At 40.9% G+C, this 23,811-nt stretch overlaps 1 protein-coding gene across 4 annotated transcripts in view; it reads left to right on the top strand.

Moving 5' to 3' along the window:
• Positions 1-23,811, top strand: part of KCNAB1 (potassium voltage-gated channel subfamily A regulatory beta subunit 1) — a 379,428-nt gene that overhangs the window by 261,585 nt on the left and 94,032 nt on the right. For all 4 annotated transcript variants that reach the window (XM_073232182.1, XM_036997860.2, XM_036997862.2 and 1 more), the window contains exon 2: positions 8,120-8,163. In XM_073232182.1, coding sequence (XP_073088283.1) covers positions 8,120-8,163 — 44 coding nt within the window. The remainder of the gene's footprint in view (positions 1-8,119; positions 8,164-23,811) is intronic.

Below are 23,811 nucleotides of genomic sequence, written 5' to 3'. Positions count from 1 at the left end.
GTTCTCAGAAAGGCAGAGGATAGAGAACTCCTTGAGGGCAGAGAACCACACCTTGCTCCTCTCTGTGTCCCCATGACCTCATGACCTGTACACTGCCTGGTGATAATTTCTCAATAAATCTTTACTGATTAATCAGTGTTGACTATGTCTACCTGGAAGTCTGTTGTTTATATATATATATATATATTTAAGGTTCCAGTTGTTAAGCAAATGTCTCAGTTCAGACTTAAATTTGCATATGTCCCCATGAAAAAGAACCTTTTTCTGAAGAAGGCTTGTTAGTTAATTTGAAATAATTTACTATGACAAGTATGTCTTTGGTTTCTGAGGTAACAAGGTGGTGATCAGATGAGAACTAGTTCTGGCTTTTATGGTATATTACCATGTAGGACTTACTGAATTCTGTCCTTAATGTTATATCTGAGGAAGGATGTGATTTATATATATATATTGTTTGTTTGTTTGTTTTGCTTTTTTGTGTATATACCCTTTTTAAAATTCTCCCACTATGTAGGTTTTGCTCAGGGCTCCTACCCTTTAAAGTCAGTAGGCTTTTAGAATAAAAGAAAGGAACAATTTCTTATGCAAATTATATTCATGGGAGAGGTCCAATGATTTTTCTCCTATTTAGTAGTTAAAAATATTTTTCTTATACACCTTTATGAAACAGTTTCCTTCCTGATGGACATACCCATTTTAAGTGTGAAAATTCAGCACTGTGTCTGAGAAGGTGAACCAAGTCAGAAACACCAAAAATGATTATGGCTTGTGTTTGTTTACAGTGCAACAGTTTACCATCCATTACCGTGTTTCAGTCCAGTGACAGTAATGCTGGATGGACAGCACAGGTATTAAAATTCCACCTCACTAACAAGGAAATTGAACCCTCAGGAAGGAAGTGATGCCTCCGAGGTTACCTGATTAGTTGTGAAAATGGTACAGAAACCTGGGTCTTTCAGCTCTTTGTGGTGTGATGCACTTTGGACCATGCTATGAAATTTGAAATTAAATGTGTTGTTTAGGTGGCATTTTATAGACAAGAATAATAAGCAGAAGAAAGAAATAGATGTAAAAGAAAAAGATGTAAAAACAAGAGCACAAATTACTACCTCTAAAGAAGCCACATCGGGAGAGAGCCTGGAGGAGCTGAGCTGTGCTGCAGTGGGAAAAGTTTGTGCTGTTTGGGAGAGCAGCAAGGGATGCACTCTTCTACATGTTTCAATTTTTAAGTTTCACCTCCTCGCACTGAACTTCTACAAAATTCTATGAGGCATTCTCTTTCTAAGAGTTTAATTTCTTCTCTGACGTATGTTAAGCAGATGACAGCATTCTGGGTCTCCAGATATACCTCACAGTGAAGACCAGGGCACCTGGTTCTCTCCCTAGAGGTCAAAATTATTATTTCTTTTTCCATATAAATGTCTAGAGATGGAAAGCAGAAGTGTTAATGACAAAAAGGGAATCATTTAAAAAGGACTATTAGACCTTCTTATAGAAATTTTATATAGCATTATTTATTTATTTGTATCTTTAAATTTTTTATTAAGGTATCATTGATATACACTCTTACGAAGGTTTCACATGAAAACCAATGTGGATACTACACATCACCCATATTATCAAATCCCCCCACTTACCACATTGCAGTCACTGTCCATCAATGTAGTAAGATGCCACAGAGTCACTACTTCTCTTCTCTGTCCTACATTGTTGGCCCCATAATCCCCACACACACCATGTGTACTAATCATAATACCCCTCAATGCCCTTCTCCCTCCCTCCTCACTCACCATCCCTCACCCTCCTCCCCTTTGGTAACTGCTAGTCCCTTCTTGGAGTCCGTGAATCTGCTGCAGTTTTGTTCCTTCACTTTTGCTTTGTCGTTATACTCCACAAATGAGGGAAATAATTTGGTATTTGTTTTTCTCTGCCTGATTTATTTCACTGAGCATAATACCCTCTGGCTCCATCCATGTTGTTGCAAATGGTAGGAAGTGTTTCTTTCTTATGGCTGAATAGTATTCCATTGTGCATATGTATCACATCTTCTTTATCCATTCATCTACTGATGGACACTTAGGTTGCTTCCATGGCTTGGCTATTGTAAACAGTGCTGCAATAAACATATGTCTTTTTGAATCTAAGACCTTGTTTTCTCTGGGTAAATTCCTAGGAATGGAATTCCTGGGTCAAACTGTATTTCTATTTTTAGTTTTTTGAGAAATCTCCATATTGATTTCACAATGGTTGAACTAATTTACATTCCCACCAGCAGTGTAGGAGGATTTCCCTTTCTTCACATCCTCGCCAGCATTTGTTGTTCCTAGTTTTTTTGATGTTGGCCATCCTAACTGGTGTGAGGTGATATTTCATTGTGGTTTTGATTTGCATTTCCCTGATAATTAGTGATGTGGAGCATCTTTTCATGTGCCTCTTGGCCATCTGAATTTCTTCTTTGAAGAAGTATCTGTTCATATCCTCCATCCATTTTTTAATAGGGTTATTGTTTTGTGGGTGTTGAGGTGTGTAAGTTCTTTATATATTTTAGATGATAATCCCTTGTCAGATATGTCATTTACAAATATATTCTCCCATACTGTAGGTTGCCTTTTTGTTCTGCTGATAGTGTCCTTTCCTGTACAGAAGCTTTTCAGATTGATGTAGTCCCATTTGTTCATTTTTTCTTTTGTTTCCCTTGCTCCAGGAGATGTGTTCAGGAAAAAGTTGCTCATGTTTATATTCAAGAGAATTTTGCATATGTTTTCTTCTAAGAGTTTTATGGTTTCATGAATTATGTTCAGGTCTTTGATCCATTTTGAGTTTACTTTTGTGTATGGGGTTGGACAATAATCCAGTCTCATTCTCTTGCATGTAGCTGTCCAGATTTGCCAACACCAGTTGTTGAAGAGGCTGTCATTTCCCCATTGTATGTCCATGGCTCCTTTATTGTATATTAATTGACCATATATGCTTGAATTTATATCTGGGCTCTCTAGTCTGTTACATTGGTCTATGGGTCTCTTCTTGTTCCAGTACCAAATTGTCATGATTACTGTAGCTTTGTAGTAGAGCTTGAAGTCATGGAGTGTAATCCCCCCAGCTTTATTCTTCCTTCTCAAGATTGCTTTGGCTATTCAGGGTCTTTTGTGGTTCCATATGAATTTTAGAACTTTTTGCTCTAGATTGTTGAAAAATGCTGTATTTTGATAGGAATGGCATTGAATCTGTTGATTGCTTTAGGCAGGATGACTATTTTGACAATATTTATTCTTCCTATCCATGAGCATAGGATGTATTTCCATTTATTGGTACCTTTAATTTCTCCCATGAATGTCTTATAGTTTTCAGGGTATAGGTCTTTTACTTCCTTTGTTAGATTTATTCCAGGTATTTTATTTTTCTGATGCAATTGTGAATGGAATTGTTTTCCTGGTTTTTCTTTCTGCTAGTTCATCATTAGTGTATAGGAATGCAACAGATTTCTGTGTACTGTTTCGGTATCCTGCAACTTTGCTGAATTCAGATGTTAGATCTACTAAGTTTGGAGTGGATTCTTTAGGGTTTTTTATGTACAATATCATGTTATCTGCAAACAGTGACAGGTTAACTTCTTCCTTACCAGTCTGGATGCCTTTTATTTCTTTGTGTTGTCTTATTGCCATGGCTAGGACCTCCAGAACTATGTTGAATGTAAGTGGGGAGAGTAGGCATACTTGTCTTGTTCCAATCTTAAAGGGAAAGCTTTGAACTTCTCACTGTTAAGTATTATGTTGCATGTGGGTCTGTGATATATGGCCTTTATTATGTTGAGGTACTTGCCTTCTATACCCATTTTGTTGAGAGTTTTTATCATGAATGGATGTTGAATTTTGTCAAATGCTTTTTCAGCATCTATGGATATGATCATGTGGTTTTTGTCCTTCTTTTTGTTGATGTGGTGGATGTTATTGATGGATTTTTAATATCGTACCATCCTTGCATCCCTGAAATAAATCCTACTTGATCATGATGGATGATCTTTCTTATGTATTTTTGAATTCAGTTTGCTAATATTTTGTTGAGTATTTTTGCATCTATGTTCATCAGGAATATTGGTACATAGTTTTCTTTTTTTGTGGTGTCTTTGCCTGGTTTTGGTATTAGAATGATGCTGACTGGCCTCATAGAATAAGTTTAGAGGTGTTCTCTTCTCTTCTACTTTTTGGAAAACTTTAAGGAGGATGATTATTGGGTCTTCACTAAATGTTTGATAAAATTCATCAATGAAACCATCTGGTCCAGGAGTTTGGTTCTTAGGTAGTTTTTTGATTACCAATTCAATTTTGTTGCTGGTAATTGGTCTATTCAGATTTTCTGTTTCTTCCTGGGTCAGCCTTGGAAGTTTGTATTTTTCTAGAAAGTTGTCCATTTCTTCTAGGTTATCCAATTTGTTAGCATATAAGTTTTCATAGTATTCTCTCATAATTCTTTGTATTTCTGTGGTGTCTGTAGTGATTTTTCCTTTCTAATTTTTTATTTTGTTTATGTGTGTACACTTTTTTTCTTGATAAATATGGCTAGGTATTTATTTATTTTGTTTATTTTCTTGAAGAACCAGCTCCTGCTTTCATTGATTCTTTCTAGTGTTTTATTCTTCTCAATTTTATTTATTTCTGCTCTAATCTTTATTATGTCCCTCCTTCTACTGACTTTGGGCCTCATTTGTTCTTCTTTTTCTAGTTTCATTAATTATGCATTTTGACTGTTCATATGGGATTGCTCTTTTTTCCTGAGGTAGGCCTGTATTGCAATATACTTTCCTCTCAGTACAGCCTTTGCTGCATCCCACAGATTTTGCGATGTTGAATATTTGTTGTCATTTGTCTCCAATATTGCTTGACTTCTGTTTTTATTTGGTCATTGATCCATTGATTTAGGTGCATGTTGGTAGGCCTCCATGTGTTTGTGGAATTTTTTGTTTTCTTTTCATAATATATTTCTAGTTTCATACCTTTGTGCTCTGAGAAGCTGGGTGGTACAATTTCAATCTTTTTGAATTTACTGAGGCTCTTTTTGTGGCCTAGTATATGATCTATTCTTGAAAATGTTCCATGTGCACTTGAGAAGAATGTGTATCCTACTGCTTTTGGGTAGAGAGTTCTATAGATGTCTGTTAGGTCCATCTGTTCTAATGTGTTGTTCAGTGCCTCTGTCTCCTTACTTATTTTCTGTCTGGTTGATCTGTCCTTTGGAGTGAGTGGAGTGCTGAAGTCTCCTAAAATGAATGCATTGCATTATATTTCCCCCTTTAATTCCGTTAGTATTTGTTTTGCATATGTACGTGCTCCTCTTTTGGGTACATAAGTAACTATAATGGTTTTATCATCTTGTTGGATGGACCCCTTTGTCATTATGTAATGCCCTTTGTTTCTTTGTTTTGAAGTCTATTTTGTCTGATACAAGTACTGCAACTCCTGCTTTTTTCTCTCTATTAATTGCATGAAATATCTTTTTCCATCCCTTCACTTTTAGTCTGTGTATGTCTTTGGGTTTGAAGTGAGCTTCTTGTAGGCAGCATATAAATGGGTCTTGTTTTTTTATCCATTCAGCGACTCTATATCTTTTGATTGGTGCCTTCAGACCGTTTACATTTAGGGTGATTATTGATAGGTATGTACTTATTGCCATTGCAGGCTTTAGATTTGTGGTTACCAAAGGTTCAAGGGTAATTCTCTTAGTATCTAAGAGTCTAATTTAACTCACTTAGTATGCTATTACAAACACAATCTAAAGGTTTTTTTTTCTCCTCCTTTTTCTTCCCCTTCCATCCTTTATATATTAGGTATCATATTCTGTACTCTTTCTCTAGCCCTTGACTGACTTTGGAAATAGTTTACTTGACTTTGCATCTGCTTAGTAATTAATTGTTCTACTTTCTTTTCTGTGGTTTTATTTCCTCTGGTGACAGCTATTTAGCCTTAGGAATACTTCCATCTATAGCAGTCCCTCCAAAATACACAATAGAGATGGTTTGTGGGACGTAAATTCCTCGCTTTCCTTATCTGGAAATTGTTTAATCCCTCCTTCAAATTTAAATGATAATCTTGCCAGGTAGAGTATTTTTGGTTCGAGGCCCTTATGCTTCATTGCATTAAACATATCATGTCACTCCCTTCTGGCCTGTAAGGTTTCTGTTGAGAAGTCTGATGATAGCCTGACAGGTTTTCCTTTGTATGTGATCTTTTTTCTCTCTTTGGCTGCTTTTAAAAGTTTGTCCTTTTTAAAAAAAAAAGATTTTTTTATCTTTACCATTTTAATTATTATGTGTCTGGCATTGTCTTTCTTGGGTCCCTTGTGTTGGGAGATCTGTGCACCTCCATGGCCTAAGAGACTATCTCCTTTCCCAGACTGGGGAAGTTTTCAGCAATTACCTTCACAAGGAAACTTTCTATCCCCTTTTCTCTCTTCTTCTTCTTCTGGTACCCCTGTAATGCAAATATTGCTTCATTTGATTTGGTCACACAGTTCTCTCCATATTCTTTCATTCCTAGAGATCCTTTTTTCTGTCTGTACCTCAGCTTCTCTGTATTCCTTTTCTCTAATTTCTAGTCCATTTACTATCTCCTCTACTACATCTTATCTGTTTTTAAATCCCTCCATTGTATATTTCATTTCAGATATTGAATTCTTTAATGATTGAATCTCAGTTCTGAATTAGTCCCTGAGTTCTTGAATATTTTTCTGAACCTCCATGAGTATGTTTATGATTTTTATTTTGAAATCTCTTTCAGGAAGATTGATGAGTTCAGTTTCACTTGGTCCTTTTTCTGGTGTTTGTGGGATTTTGGTCTGAACCAGGTTCCTTTGACATTTTGTTTGTATGGGGCACCCTCTAGTGCCCAGAAGCTCTACTCTCTGAAGCTGTTCAGCCCCCAGAGCAATGTTGGGTCACTGGGAGCAGTGCTGGTGCCCTATTCTGTGAGGTCTGTTCTTTTCTCCAAGTGTATGCAGTCCGGTGCAGCCTTCTTTCCTGTTGCTCTTTCAGGATTAGTTGTATTAACTATATTTTCTTATTTTATGTGGTTTTGGGAGGAGGTCTCTGTCTCACCTGTCACGCCACCATCTTAATCCACTTACTGATATAGCCTTTTTTACAAAACAATACACAGATGTTTCCTGACTTAAATGGTTTGACAGGATTTTTCAATTTTACAATGGTGTAAAATTGATGCACATTCAGTAGAAATTGTACTTCAAATTCTGAATTTTCATCTTTTCCTGAACTAGTGACATACAGTATGACACTATCTCATGCTGCTAGGCAGTGGCAGTGAGCCGCAGCTCCTGGTCAGCCCTGTAAATAACTAATATGTACTTGGAACCATTCTGTATCCACACACCTATTCTGTTTTTCACTTTTAGCATAGTATTCAATAAATTACTGGAGGTGTTTACACCATTTTAAAAAATAAGCTTTGTGTTAGATGATTTTGCCCAATAGACTAATGTATGTGTTTTGAGCACATTTAAGGTAGGCTAGGCTACGCTGTGATGTTTGGTAAGTTAGTTGTATTAAATGCATTTCTATTTAATAATATTTTCAATTTACAATGGACTCATTCATATGTAACCCAATTGCAAGTCGAAGAATGCCTGTGCTTTAGTTTAAATATCTAAAGGATCATTTTGTGTTTGTTCTTTTAATAATCCCCAAACATTAGTAATAATATTCTGTTTTAGAAGCCAGTTACTCAGCCAACATATATTTATTAAGGGGGTCATGCTGTGATTCTGTTGATGAATAATGAATAAATAATGGATGAGTGGTTGGCGAATAAGATACAGATCTTGCCCTCAAGGAACTCACATTCCAGAAAGAGAGAAGAAAACAATATATTTATAAACAAATGAATAAAGAAGATCATTTGGGGCTGAAAAGCTGCATTTTGTGGCACACATTTTGTTCTTCTGCAGAGGCTAAGCACATTTTGAGGTTTTTAGTGCCTACATCTATGCCTCTGCCACTACCATGACTCTAGCTATAACATGTCATCAAAACTGAGATATAATAGTCATAGTTAAATGTGTAGAGTTTCAGCTGAGAAAGCAATGACCATGTGTTGCTTTATTTTTATTCTAGGAATCTTGGAAAATCAGGACTCAGAGTTTCTTGCTTGGGTCTTGGTAAGTACTCTGGGTATCATTTGGGGGTGGGGTGGGAGGTGGGAAAGGGAGGAGACAGGGAGTGATGGACGTATAGGCTGGGATCCAGTCTCAGGTGAGAAGGGCCTTCCTGACCAGCATTGCCCCATTTCTCTTCTGAGCTTGTCCCGCCCGACAGAGCCCTCTCCCTCTCTAGGTCCAAGGAGCTACTGTGTTCATGATGCTTTATGGGGCCTATCAAGCAGAAAGAAATCTGATATTAGAACATATCTTTGAGGAACAGACTTATGTGTTTCTCAAGTTTAGCAAATGTGAAGGATCTCTTGGAATGAATTTGTGTGCCCACTACACCTATAGCTTCATCTGAACTTTTTCTATTCTTATTTTCTTTTTGCTTAATTTTCTCACTTATTTTTCTATATTGTTATGCTTTTTATGTACTTATATGTGCTCCCATAAGTGCTTTTGGAACAAGGTGATATATGTTAATAAATAAAAACTTTTATTCCTCCAAGAAAATGTAAATATTTAAAGAAGACTAAGCAAAGATGGCAATTGTATTATCATAAGGATGAATCTGAAGTGGTAAATCTGAGCATGAGACTTGGGAGGCACAAGGCTTGCAAACATCCCTTAGATATGGGAAGAAGCAGCCTTGGCATTTGGGCTATTTAACACCTTCAGAACTTTTCCTAAAACCTAAGAGCATCTAGATGAGGAAGGTAGCTGAGGAACTAATAAGAAATGGTCAGATTATGGCTGTGTTTTGAAGGTAGTCTGGAAGATTCTCTGTTGGTTTCTATATGGAATGCAGGAGAAAAGAGAAGAGTCAAAGAGGACTCCAAGGGTTTTTGCCAGAGCAACATAAGGAATGGAATTGCCAGTGAATGAGACATGAAAGAATAAAGAAGAGATTTAGGAAGGGGAGAGATTAAGAGATTGATTTTGGATATAAGTTTGAAAGACCTATTAAATATCCAATGAAAAAGATTATAGGTACATATATATGAATCTAGTTTAGAAGAGAGATCTAGGATAGGTATATGATGGCTTGGGAATCATCAATATGGAGATGCCGCTTGAGCCATGAACCTGGATGGGAACACTAAGGCAATGAGGATAGATGGCATGGAAAACAGAAGCACATGGTCTGAGACCTAAGAAATCCAACACTAAGAAATCAGGAAAATGAGGAAAAACTAACAAAGAAAACTGAAAATAAGCAGACAGTGTAGTAGTAGGAAGAGAACTAGGAGAGCACAGAGTCCCAGAATCAAAGTAAAGAAAACATTTCAAGGAGGAAGGAGTGACCAGTCCTGTCAAATGCTGTTCATAGGTCAAGCAAGATGAAAGCCAATCAACCATTAGATGCAGCAACTCTGATGACTTTGAAAAGATCAGTTTCAGTGGAGTGAAGAGCTAGCACATGATCAGAGGGGGTTCAAGGGAGCATGGAAAGAGAAAGTCTGATGGCTACTCTTTGATGACAGTTTGTGTAAAGAGAAGCAGAGAAATGCAGCAGCAGCTGGAACAGGCAGGTGGGGTCAGAGAGGGTCCTGTTACACACGGAAGAAATGACAGCACATTTATATGCTGATGAGGAAATGCTTCTGAGAAGGAAAAAGTGCTATAGAAGAAAAAAATACCTGGAAAGATTTCTTGAGGACACATGAAGAAAGTACCATGAAAGAAGGCAGAGTACATGCACTTTGAGGCTGCCAGCTGGGTTGATGGGGTGGTGGTGGAGGTATCCTGTAGAAGTTCTTTTCCGTTACTTCTACATTCTCAGTGGAAATCAGAAGCAAGGTCATCAGCTGTTAGTGAGGATGAGAAGGAAAGTTCCAAGTGTGAGAGGAGAGAAGACATCTAAGAGAGCAGGACAGTGAATGGACCAGGGGATGCATCAGTGGCCAGACAGCATTAAGGCCTGGCTTGAGATTCATGCTAATACACTTGAAGTGTGATCATCTCCATGGTCATGTGTTTTTCATCCAGCCATGGTCAGCTGTGCAAGTTCAGGTGGGGGTTTTCAAAGGCATAGGATGAAAACGAAAGGTAAAGGAGCTGAGAATTTATTCAAAGAGGTGATTTAGTGATTAAACCTTGGAGTTTAAACTGAACAGAGAGGAAAAATGGGGACTAGAGCAAGGAAAATAATCTGGGAGTAAAATGAGGAGGGGGAGGGACAGTGAAAAATGAGTCGGATCAATGAATTACATCCAGAGGGACCAAAGGATGCATTGGAGTAGGAGCAATAAAGACAGTAAGTTGGAAAGATAGGAAGTAGCAGTTGGAAAGGGGGATGCCTGAAATTGAGAGGGGCGGGGGCAGTGGTCCATTATTGGTGGTGACAAAGGCTACAATGTGTGGATTGGGAGAGAGTGGCTGAGGTTGTGTTGAGGACAAGATCAATGGAGAAGAGGAGGCCAAGAAACAAAGAGATAAAGGTGCAGGGGAGGATTATCTTCAGGGTCATGGAAATCACTAAAACGTATGACAGAACTAATATTGGAGAAAATGACAGTGAGCCAGAGCTAAAATTTTCAAAGAAAGAGAGAGAGTGACTGGGAATGGGTAAATGACTGCAGCATGGGGGCCTGATGTGAGATTCAAAGCTGGTGGGGCAGGGGGTTGCGGAATGGGAGAAGGGTGTTTTAACCCCTGATGAATGGAAGTGTGGAGACCAGGGAAGGGAGGTTAGGGAAGGAATAAAAGACAGTGGCAACTAATTCTGCCTCCTTTCACTGTATTTCAAAGATACTGAAGGATGTTGATGACTGAGTTTTTCTGATTCTCTCTAATGATATGATTTGGGAGGTGAGGGTGGTAAAGATTTCTGTTCATCCTAAGTCTTAAGTGAAGTTGACATTTGCTAAATTTATGGCTCTGATCTTCTTACCATTTACTTGTATTTGAAAGACCCTGGAGATTCATTATCAGGGACAGTCTGACCTTTGTTTTTTGAGAATGTGCATTATGGTAAACAATTACTCATTATTTGTCATTGGAAGTATTTACCTATAAATATAAATTTGGAAATACAGTGAAAAATCATAGACCACTATCTCATAGAATCTGTATCTATGATGGAAAATCATTTCATCAAAAGTACATAGAAAATTCAACCAAAAGCCCTTAAGACTATAAAAAATTCAGGTGCCTGTGAAGTGCCACATGTAAACAAGTACAGATTTGTTTTGTTTTGTTTTCTAGATTGTGGTTTTTGAAAGGTCCATTCGTTGTATATGTGAGCTATAGGCATTTTGGTGAACTTTGAAACAGAACTTAATTCAGGAGCAGCAAGTCCTAATATAAGCTTCAAGTTTTCTTCTCAGGGCCTGAGTACTTGTGATAAGACACAGGGTGAAAAATAGGAGGAAACAAGGAAGCCTGTGGGCTGACTGACTTCATTCAAAACAGGTAACAAAACTGGAATAAGTATTCTTTGAGAACTTTTTTGTAAGCTAGAGGAGACAAAAAAATTTAGAGAAAGGAATAGTGCTCGAGCCTTAGGTAATTTCTCAGACTCTGCCAACCCCAGCTGTCCGATCCGGGCAGAGCTGGGCTTATTGCTGTGGGCTCGGGGTGTCAGCTCAGTTACAGCCCACATTTAACTGAGGCTTTGGAAATCAGTATTCAATGTTCCAAGCAGTCACCCCACAACAGATGTCTTTTACCAAAATACCCTAAAAGGCATAGTTAAAGTTAACAATTCTGACTTCCTTATCTACTAGAGAAGGACAGACTGGGAATTTCTTGCCCCACCAAACTTCCTTTTGATAAACTAAGAGCATGTGTAAGTGGAAGCAGAAAGGTGAAATAACTAGAGGTGAACTGAAGGAGCACAGTAGCCGCAGAGAGAAATGGGGAAAAAATTAAATGTCCAAAACCACCTATGGGTTGCTGTGGCTGGCCTGGTTTGTAAATACATTGGCTGCTATCACTACCCAAAGTCGAAGAAACTGATGGGAAAGGAGTAAATCCACCAGAGTGACTAAAAGTCATCCCAGTCTAGGGGAGATGCTGTCATTTTCTGAGAGAGGAAGAGTAGAATTTACATATTCATTCATTCTCAGCAAACAGGGAGCCTCCTATTGTGCTGGTTACAGGGGACGCCAAGAGGAAAGCAGAAGGACCCTGTTCTCAGAGTGCTCACAGCCTAGTAAGAGTTCAGCATGCAGAGGCAGACAGTGTGCGCTTGACAGGTGCCATCATGGGGAGGGAGCACAGGAGAAGCCAGGTGGGAGGAAGGTCTCCTGGGGAATTTAGGACAGCTTCCCAAGGACTGCTTGCATTGCGACTTGAAAGGGGAGTCATCAAGTGAAGGGAGAGTGAAGTCTTCAAGATGGAGCAAAGCAAGCGATGGCCTGGAGGGAGACCCCAGGGAGCAGGAGATACTCAGGGAAGCACCTGTATGTGTGCGCATCATTACCAATGCAAGGTGTTGGGGAATCACAATAAATAACCCTGGAAGGAAAGCTAAGTCAGTTTGTGAAAGTCCTTGTTGGCCCTGCTAAGGCCATTAGCTCTTGTCCTCTAGGTCTCTGGTGTTGTTCCACGTCCCACTGTCCCAAGGTCTAACGGAATGCCTGGGGCAGGGGACAGACAGGATCCCACCTCACTCCACCTGCCGCCTTCCATTGTCACAGCCTCCATCAAAGTAACTCCACTTTTTCTAATTGTAAATGTAAATTAAACCATTGTATGCAAATTTAAATGTAAAATTTTTGATGTAAATGTAAATTTTTAAAATATAAAGTAAAAAAATTTTAATGTAATAGGTAATAAATGACTTTATTTTTCAGAACAGTTTTGGGTTCACAGCCAAATTGAGCAGAAAGCACAGAAAGTTCCATTTACCCCTCATACAGACATGCTCCCCGTCTACTGACATCCCATGCCAGAGTGGTACATTTGTTACTGTCCTACATCGATATGTCATTATCATCTGAAGACTCTAGTTCACATTAGGTATACAGAGTACCCTTGGTGTGGTACATTCCATGGGCATAATGACATGTGTCCATCACTATGGAATCATACGCTGCCCTAAAAATCCTTGTGCTCTGACTGTTTATCTCTCCCACACTCCTAACCCCTGGCAACCACTGATTATTTTACTACATCCATAGTTTTGCATTTTCCAGAATGCTGTATAATATGGTCATTATACAGTAGGAAGCCTTTTCACTCAGTGAAAAGATTGGCCTCTTTTACACAGTAATATGAATTTAAGCTTCTTCTGTATCATTTCATGGCTTAATAGCTCATTTCTTTTTAGTGCTTCATACAACATTTTGAAGGGCAAAAAAAGTATCCTCCTGCCAAAAAAAAGTTTAAAAACCCTGCTCCATCTTGTGAAAAGCCATTTAAAAACTTGGATCAGAAGTAGGACCTGATCAAATTGTATTGGATGTGTTTCCTGGCAGCTGTATGAAGGCCTGAGTAGAGTGGGGAGAGATTGAAACTGGAGACAGGGAGATAAATTAGCAGTCAGGTGATGAGGCAGTGACCTTAAGATGTCCAGGAAGGAGGTGATTATTTAGGAAGAAGAATAAATAGGACTTGGTGGCTTTGGGATCCAAATGAGAGGTGTCCCTGAGCAGAGGAGGATGCCCGGGTTCTTGATGGGGCATGTGGGTGGATGAGGGGAAATGTCAGCCGGAATAGATGCGGGAGGGAGCAGTATGGGGAAGGAGAACTCGGAGAGGCAGAGGTGCCGCGGGGTCATGTGGTGACCGGAGAGCTTGTCGACTGCTGCTTCAGACACCCAGAGGGCCTGTGGAGTGCAGAGAGACTGCCCTGGAAATAAGGACCCGGGGACTTCTCACAATGCTGAATCCATGGCTGTCATTGAAGCATAATAAATCTCCTTATATATAAACATATACATATGCATATAAATCTCTATATAAATCTACATTTTATGTATTATTTTATAATTTTTATATAGATATACATAGATACACTATAATATATAAATATTTATATATAAAGAGATACATAATAAGAAATTATAAGGTTCTGTTTCTCTGGAGAACCCTAATTAAAGCATTTTGTTAGTTTTCTAAATACCACACAGGTGCATGTGATGACCCGAACAGTGGGGTATTTCTAGGAAGTGAGAGAGGATGTAGGAAGACGGGGCAAGCACAGAGGAGGGATGTGGTCACTCGTTCAGTTTTCAGCTGAGCACATACTGAACCTTGTGTAGAATACCATCGTCTCCACAGTGGTTCTCCTGGGCTGTTGTCTGGTCAGAAAGGACAGTGTCTGCACTCTCGCCAGACAGGTTTGATCTGGATCTAAGCAGTGAAGAAAGGAAGGAACACCCTATGCCCTCAGGACCCTGTTTTACACAAACCTCAAGGCTGCGATTTCCAGGCAGTGCAAACTGACTCCACAGTCATCATGTTCTATGTCCTTTTAGCAGCCCTTTCACACTTCATCCTTGAAGGAATGAAGTCATAAAGTAAAATGTTTAACAGCTTGACAACCTAGAGTCTCCCAAGAGGTGTCTCTTCTCCACTCAGGCAGCACAGTGGAATTACCTGTGCTGCTTTTAAAGATGCAGGTAACCAGTCTCCACTCAGACCTTTTGAATAAGAAGCTCCCGAGCTGGGCTCCAAGCACAGATGTATTTAGGAGCCTGCGCTGATGATGCTGAGGCAGTGGCAAGGCTGAAACCCTTTGCCCTAACCAGCCGGAAGGTGATGAGGCATGTTGAGAGTGAACCAGTATTTGGCGAGCCTCCTGCCAGCAGCTGTGATTTCTATCTACCAAGTGGCTGCTGCCCCCAGGCCTAGCCCCTGGAGCTGGCCTAAGGCTTCCCACCAGAACTGCAGCTCTGGGAGGAAAATCCAGCTCAGGGCTGGCCTCAGGGGATCTCTAGAGCAGAGCCCTGGGTAGGCTCCAGGGACAGGCAGATTGTGCTCATGGCTCCTAATCAGTGCCTGCCACCAGGGCCAGTCTTGCCTTATGCCCTTCCCTAACCGAAGGAACCCTCTAGAGCAAAAGCAGTGAATCATAAGAATAAACCGTGTGGGCTTCTTTTTAATGTGTTGCATATGTGCAGAATGTACTCCTGGCTCATCTCTCTCTACCTTAAAGATGCTCTCACTGTACTAAATATTGTGACACCAAGAGAGTATGACATTAAATATTTAACATGGATGGTATTATTTTGTGACACCCTTCATGATTCTCCTTCTTTTTGCTGAGGCCCATGTAAATGAGCCACCTCACGTATTATTGTAACAATATAACAACAAGTGTTTATAAAGTGCCTCCAAGACACCTGAGAAACAATTTGAAAAGAGCAGTTTCTTCCCTCAAAAAGTTTATCAATTTTTTTCTGCATAACACAAAGTGAACTATCTGAAGACCAAAATACCCACAGAATTTAAATGGTGCATGAATATTAAACATATAACAAGGGAGCTTTAGGCTTGTCACTTTTCCTGTAAAGTCAACCTTGAATAAACGCCATGGTGTAAACACATTAAAATTGAACAGGCCATTTATATTTTTACAAAATCGTTTAAAAATATTTCTTCTTAGTGTCCTATTTTCAGGCATAAAATCCTTTTCAAGAACTGCTGACAACTTAGTTGCCATCTGAACTACTAGTGACTGTGGGTCCTGTACCTGTGCCTTCCCTCGTCCTGGAGGGGTTGGGGCGAAGATACATCTGGGTGGAGAGAATGGCGGCCCGATGTTCCTCATATTGTCAGGGTTGGGGTTGGGGAAGACCTTGAGAAGAGAAAGCGGAGGAGTCTACAGCAGCCCAAAGTACATGTACACATACACCCCTCATCTTCCTTGGTGCAGTTGTGAAAGAATGAGTAACCCTCATTTGTTTACCTGTGGTTCAAAAATAAAACAAATAGGACTCACTTTGTATGGTGACAGGTGATAATGATACTTATCCTCCTGAGCATCTTGTAATGTATATCATTGTCAAATCAATCTGTTGTACCCCTGAAACTAATATAATATTGCATGTCAGCTATACTGTAATAAAAAAAGTAAAAAGAAAACATCTTGTGTAGGGCTTTAAAATAACTTAAGAGCTTAATAAAAAATGACCAAAAAAATAGTTGCAAAACCATGGGGTGGTAGGGGAGAGAAGGTCCCTGCTGTGGGCAGCTTGCTGGTAATGATAACAGTTTATAAACATGGTCTCCCACTTATGGGAGAATTCCTTCCAGTCACCATCCCCTTTACAGATGAGAAAAATGGAGGCAGGAAGAGGGGACACTTCTGATCCAAGGCCAGTGATGGAGACAGCAGAACCCCACCTCCCACCCCTGGTCCTTTCACCAGCTGGGGTTCGCACCATCTCATCCACCTCCAGCCTTCATCCATGTCTCTTCAAGTCCTCACCTTCCTGCTCAAGCAGTGATGGCTGGACCAGACATGTAAGGCCCCTTCTAGCTCCAGCCATCGTGGTGCGGACACTGATGAGCTCAGCAGGGCTCCAGGGTAGCAGCTGGGTCACACTGCCTTTGCTCTACTGTAGAACTAGGAAATGGTGCAGCCCAAACAACTGCTGGTGTCACTCTCTGGAATCGAGTAGACAATGAACCCCACCCCACCCACCCAACCCTGTAAGCTTCAGGCAGAATGGGGGCCCCACTGCAGCTCATGGCCCGTGATCAAGTGTGCTTTCCCTCCAAGAGAGTTCAAAGTAAAAATGCAACTGAGCGCAGACACTTTTTGTGCAGTGCCTTGAATGAAGCTAAGTCCTGACTTCTCCCTCTTGGGCACCCTGCCCTAAAGACCTCATAACTTCCTGCCAGAAGAACCCCTTGTGTATATGCAAGTCTATTCATATTTTTTTACCCAGAGTTTGCACTGTACACTCTACATTTATGAAGATCACACTTATAAAATTATTTTCCTAAACCCTACACAGCATAAAAACCCACATGAAAGTTTCATAATTTCAATCAACAATGCAGTTGAGCTTCTCTAATAGTAAGGTAAAAAATGAGCGAGTCAGGGGAGTGTTGTTCCCTGAGGTGCTGTGCTCAGCTCACTAAGAGAAGGGGGCTGCGGGGGAGGGCCACATAAATGCCTGAGGGGTGAGTGGCTGTGGGCCAACACAATGAAGGAAATGTGTGGAAATTCATCTATCATCTTACAGGCCTCAGCTGGACAAAGGCAAGAATAAAATCCCAGTTCTTTTTAGGTTTATCAAGTATAAATCAATCAGAAGGCTTCTTGAGTAAATGAACAGAAAATCCAGCTCCAAACAAAGCAAAAATTCCAGCTTGAACAGAAACAGAAATTTCCAGCTCACATGGACAGTGGACCCTTATGGTTTGATCCAGGGATCAGACTATGAACTCTACAAGCTGGAAGTTGGTTCATTCTCAGGCTGCCCTCACCCTGACAAGATGGCTGCAATGGCTCCAATCCACATATCCCATGGCTCTGACTGGCTTATGTATCAATATCTGAAGTGATCTTTGAAGGACTTCAATCAAGAGCCACCCAGAACCTAGGGAAGGTTTTAAATCCACCTCAACCACAGAATGAATATTCCCAAAGGAAAATTGAAGTGCTCTTACTTAAATAGCTCTGAGTTCCCCTGCTCTGAGTTAAGAAGACAAGATATCCCTGGATCCTGAAGGCCCTCCCTCCACCCTTATTTTAGCTTATCTGTGCCTTTTCTATGTCACTGGTAGCTGAGATTGAACATCAAAATTTTTCCAGCCTTTTCTATAGCATGATGTGTGCTCAGAGTTTGGTGGGTCAGTTCCTGTTTACTGCCTGGTACCTCAGTTTACCTAACCAACAAAATTTTCCTATGCAGGGTAAATATGTAGCTTTGCCATTTTAAAATGTTGTCTCTTTTACATTTTCCCCATGATGTTGAAGGATCAGTGAGCCCTGAGGCTCATTTACAAATAAAAGCTTCATCCTATCGCCTGGATGATGAAAATGTGCAGAGGAGGATGTCCATGAGAGCAAAGCAGAAAAGACCATCAGTGCTCACTTTCAGTCTGACAACTAATTAAAATGAGAGGAGGAAGAGGCTACCCAACATGTAATTATAGAAAATGGGTGATGAGGTAATGAGCAATAGCTAAATTGGAGTTGACAGTCTAAGCATGGGGCTCTCTCCAGGCTGAAGAGAAAGAAACGAGCAGATGAAAGGTCCTGGCTTGGCTCTCCTCATGGAGACTTGAAAGAAGGTTTTTGTGGAACTTCATAATTTTTCTTAGTCTCTCACTCTACTTGCCCTCCCGCAGCTCCGCCTGCTCCTCCCCGCCACCCTCTCCCTTGGCCTTCAGAGCAGACACTACAGCGCACCTTGGCTGGGCAATGACACTCGTAGCTGCTGCCCAAGAGGGGAGACGGGACTGGTCCTGAGGCACGTTTCTGGGAGTGACCCTCTGTCTGACTTAGTTACCTGTCACACCATTCCCAGGGCCACAGGCGAGGAGCAGAGCAGTCACCCTCCTTTCCAGCACCTTCCGGGGAGGGCCGGTGGCTGCCCTGTCTCTGCTGGTCAGTTTGCTGCCTCAGATGCCACCTGTGTCTCTTAGCAGAAGGTGGACGGCTCCCAGAGTCCACAGCAGGAATCCCCACTGCTCTCCTTCATCCTCGTGTTCCTGGACTGAACAAAAATGTGCCAGATGCTGTGCTGGGGAAATGGGAGGGAAGACTCACCACAGCACAGGGGCCTGCTTTCTCCCAGCCTACAAGGCAGGAGGGCACCGGGGCCAAGACCTTGTTCCTGGGGCTTTGGGCCCCAGAGGACCCCCTGCATTTATGTTTTCTGGTGATAACTTCTTTAGTCTGATTTATTTCCTGTTGGATTATCAGTCCAGAACACATACCTAGATTGGAGGAGTACTCAATATTTGCTTGCTAATGAGATGAAATGAGGGAGTGAATGAATGAAGGAATGAATAACAGTGTGGCCAGTGCTCCAAGAGATATAGGAGGTGCTATGGGAGCACATACATGGGCTGCCTAAGCTAGAGTAGGGCAGTCATGGAAGACTTTCTAAAGGAAGAGATGTGAGCTGATTAAGGAAGGATGAGTAGGGTAGGCAGGAGCTAGGTCAAAGAGTAAACAAGGAAAAATGCAATTTAACTATGACATGAGATAGAGGTAGAGACAGAGAGATAGACATGTAAGACACAGAAATGGCATGCAAGATAGTGACCCCTTCTTTTGGGGAGTGGCCAAAGATTCAGGAGTCAGTGGGGTTTGAAGGATGCATAGGAATCTATCAGGTCCAAATAGAAAGAAAGCCATAGGCATTTCCTTTTGTTGCATTTCCTACTCATCCTTCACTCAGACCTAGGCTTGATTGCCACGTTCCTGACTGTCCCAGTTGACTAGAGGCTTCCTGTTAGTTCCCAGCACACCCTTCTCACAAGCATGTGGCCTTTTAGGCCCCTTACTATAACTGAATATGTTCTGTCTTCTCCACTGGACTAGGAGCTCCAGGAAATGGAGATCATTATTATTGTTTGCTTTTGACTCCATCATCTGACATGGTTCTGGAGGAATGATGAAGCCTCAATAAATATTTTCTAAATTAAGTGATAAATAAATTTCAGGAAAAGAAACATAGAAGCCTAAACTCTCACAGCCTGGGGAAGGAACTATATGGGGCAGAAAATGATGAGAGATGACTCTGAAAACATTATGAAGAACGTTGGAGGTCATGCCATGGAGCTTGAAATATATCGGTTTTGTGATGGGGAGTTGCTGAAATACTCAACTCCAGGAGTCACTTGGCCTGATGGGGTTTAGGAAGCTCATTCTGGTCACAGTGTTCACAGAGGAGATGGCAAATTAAGGACGACTGAGAAGACAAGCTGCACAGGACCTGAATATTCTCTCTTTTACAGAAGATTAAGCATAACAACCAGTTCATTGCCTGCTGTGAGTCCCTTATCAGACTGTGAGTTTATACAGTGAGCCTATGCAGAAAACATGGGGGCTGTGAAGTACATGAGGATGGGCCAGATTAGCAAAGACAAGTGAAGAAAATACAACAGAAAAAGTTTTTAAAAACATAAAATATCAGGAAAAAAGACCTAATATAGGTGTCAGCCTAATTTATTTAAATTACAGAGTTTCAGGGACTGTGTGAAAAAAAGTGCAAGGTCCTAGGTATGTTCTCTAAAGAAAAGGACAAAGATAAATGGAAAAATAAAGAAATGGGCAAGAAAAAAAATGAGATAAATATGAACAGGAAGGAAGTGAAGTGGGGGTGTTAAACATATTAAATAAACAAAGAATTCAGGCAAAAATAAAAATACAGTAATAAGAGGTGATCATCAATGGAGCTAGGTGTCCCTGGAAGGGAGAAGAAGAGGGGACCGGCAGGATCAGGGAGTCCTCAGGTAGCTGGAAGTCCCCGGGAAAATGAGCAGGACGCCAAGTGTTTCTGCTAAATAGGTTGGTTGATTTGAGCATAGGAAGTGGAGGGGTTACGTTTGTCTGCTTTCATGTTCTCTGTGAGGCAGAGTGTGTGGCTAACCTGCTGACAATGTTGAAGGAAGAGGAGGTGGGCCTGAGGTTGAGAAAAGTAGGGCATCTTTGAAACTCAAACAGTGGAGAAAAATTATTAGAAAACAGAGGACTGGTGGGCTCTGTGAGCAGTTACTGTAGACCAAGAGTTTACAGTGCACTGGCCTCTGTGTTCTGGGGTTTTCTCTAGCCCATCGCAGCACCTTGGTTTCAGGTGATGAGCAGCCAGTCAGGTGCATCCAGGTGTGGATTTTCACCAGGCAGGTCCAAGGAAGGACCAATGAAGTGATGGAGTTGAGAGCACGGTAAGAATCTTCCAAATACTGAAGCACATCACCCAGCCGTCCTAACCTTCCTGGTTACGGAAGAAATTGAAGACAGGTGTTAAAAAAAGAAACAAGCCTAAATAGAGTCATTTGCCTCCCAAACCAAGACTTAATTACAGTTTCAACCTATTCCAGGAATGTGACCTTTTAATAGTCAATCAGGAATTTTCCAGTGAGCACCAGTGAGGTAACCTATGACATGGGCCCTTTCCAGCCTCCCTCAAAAGAGGAGATAATCTGTATGATATGACCCCTTGCTCTTCCCAGTAAGGGAGGATGATCTTGCCCTACACAATCACTTCTTTTCTTTTGCTAATAACTTCTTGCCCCACCCCCTCCTATAAAAACCTGCCATTTTTGTACAATTCCTCAGAGTAACTCTTTACTTGCTACAGGGGATGCTGCCCAATTCATGAATCACTTAATGAAACCAATTAGATCCTCACATTTAACAGGCTGAATTTTGTTTTTCAACACAGAGAATAGACTGAAGAAGGTAAGGAGGTTAAGACAGAGTGCGGGGAGAAGGTAACTGCACAAAACCTGAGTGAGAATTAGAGTTGGTGAGGGCTGATGAGCAGAGCAATGTGTATACTTGGAATATAAATAAGGCACAGCCTCTCCCACACACTCCTGTCTGCAAGGCCACTTCTGTTTTCCGCGGCACCTTTGTGGTGGTCTATTTCCACCCCATCAATGTTTTCTACTGTTCCATCTAATAGTCATTGCCTGCCTTGCATACATTTCTTTAAATTAAGGTTTATACTTGGGAGTTTGTGATATCCAGGGTGTGCTATGTGTATGTGATTTCTATACCAGTGTAACTTAAAGAGGGTTTAGCGTTTTATAGATAAATCAGTGGCTGCTGTGTTGCTCCTCCAATTGACCTGATGGGGCCATTTGAAGAAAGCAGTGAATTCTGAATTACCTCTGGTAAGAGAGGGGAGCAGTGATATAGAAAATCGAAAACGCATTTATGTTTGTGGAATTTATTTTGTATCACTATTTGAATATGGGTACCATAGGCATGAAAACCTGTTAGTGGAAAATCAAAAATTGTCTAGACTTAATAAAATATATAGGAATGGTACAATATAATGCAGGATCTAATAGCCCTCTGCCTAGGCTTCAATTAAACTTTTAAATCTCCATATTGAATTAATCATTCTACACAGCACCAGTGGGAGAAATTCTGCCCTAACCCAATCAGACTAATGTGTCTTGCTTGCACCCTATTCTATCAGGATTGGTGGCCCTTGTAATCTTGTCCCAGAAAATGAGACTGCTGATGCTCTTTCTTATTCCATCCTTTTTTATTTCCACTAAGCTATTTTTGCTATAATCATTTACTGCCCCTGGGATTTTGCAGAAGGTTAACAGTACTAATAAAATGAAGGGCAAAGGACCAAAGAGAGAAACTTGGAAGAATAGTCTGTAACCCTTTATTTGGTTAGGGCTAAAAACCCTGAGAGGCATTACAGTTTCCAATCTGGTGTCAAGGCCACCTTCAACCTTTTTTGCTGAATTGTTCTACACCATCTGGGCCCAGTACTGACTGCTCCCAGGCATCCTGTCATACTGGGAGTTTGTAGAGGGATTAAGTCCATTCTGATGGTATCCTAACTGCGGCCTTGACCAGTTTTCAATTCTGGCTGCCATTGTACTAACACGGAGAGCTTTCTAGAAATACCTGTACCTGGGCCCTTATCAGATGAGTTAAGCCAGAATCTCTGAGGTGAGGTGGGGCAACAGCTCCTGAGTAGTCCTGTTAGTCTGGCTGGAGTTGAGGATCACTGGCCCGGACAAGGAGCTCCAAACTGCAGCTGAGGATGCAGCCCTGGCTCCCTGTGAGTTAGGCGCTCGTCAGGAGGCTAGTCCACCTTGGAAGCTTGGAGCACCTGGGAGGTCTCGCTTCCCCAGCAGCACACAGGAGGCACGGGGAGCAGGGAGGGCGCGACTTCCGGTTCCCAATGCATGATGCAAATGTCAAGTGGGGTGTTTCTTTTCCATTTAGCTTTGACCTCCAATTAAAACTCAGAGTTTCACGGGATTCCTGAGTGTTTTAGTCTATTCGTCCCTCTTCATGAGTCACTTCAGAATAATCTGTAAGAAGTAATAAGTTTTCCTGAGCTTTGTTAAGATGATGCGCTGTTAGGGTTTTTACATTCTAATGTTCGCTCTGGCCTTCACTGCAGTCTCTGTAAGGTCTGTAAGCAGACTATGGAACTTCTGCTGCTTCAAATGTTCTCTCTCCAGAAGAGAAGAAAGAAAGTAGTATTTAGTGAGCCCCTGTTGTATGTTGAGCACTATACTAGAAACTCAGTGAAATCATTAAATTGTGGTCTGTGGCATCAGAGTGCCTGGGCTCACATCCTGGGTCAGCTATTCCACAGCAAAGAAACTCCAATGACAGAGTGATCATGAGTTGCAAATGAGCTAATGTCTATAAAGTGTGTAGCACAGTGCCTGGCACAATAGAAATTCTCAAAAATGTGTTGGCTGTCATGATCATCGGATCATTTAGTTCTCACAATATTGAAGTAGGTATCATCATTCATTTTAGAGATGAGCAAAGTCTCAAAGATGAACCTATTTATTCATGGACATTACTCAATCTCAGGTGTATCTGAAAGAAAATGAAAATACCTACCTGCAGGATTGTTGAAAAATAAGATAAATAATTTCAGAATGTGTGGTCCAGGACTCGAGAGATAGTTAACATGCAAAACAGAACTCTGTTCTGGGAGTTTTGTTCCGGTTCGCAGTGCATGATGCAAATGTCAAGTGGGGTGTTTCTTTTCCGTTTAGCTTTGACCTCCAATTAAAATTCAGAGTTTCACAG

The sequence above is a fragment of the Manis javanica genome, chromosome 3 (genome assembly GCF_040802235.1).
Source record: "Manis javanica isolate MJ-LG chromosome 3, MJ_LKY, whole genome shotgun sequence".
In the NCBI taxonomy this organism is placed as follows: Eukaryota; Metazoa; Chordata; class Mammalia; order Pholidota; family Manidae; genus Manis; species Manis javanica.
Note: the sequence above shows the minus strand (reverse complement) of the source record. Positions and strands in the feature narration are given on the sequence as shown.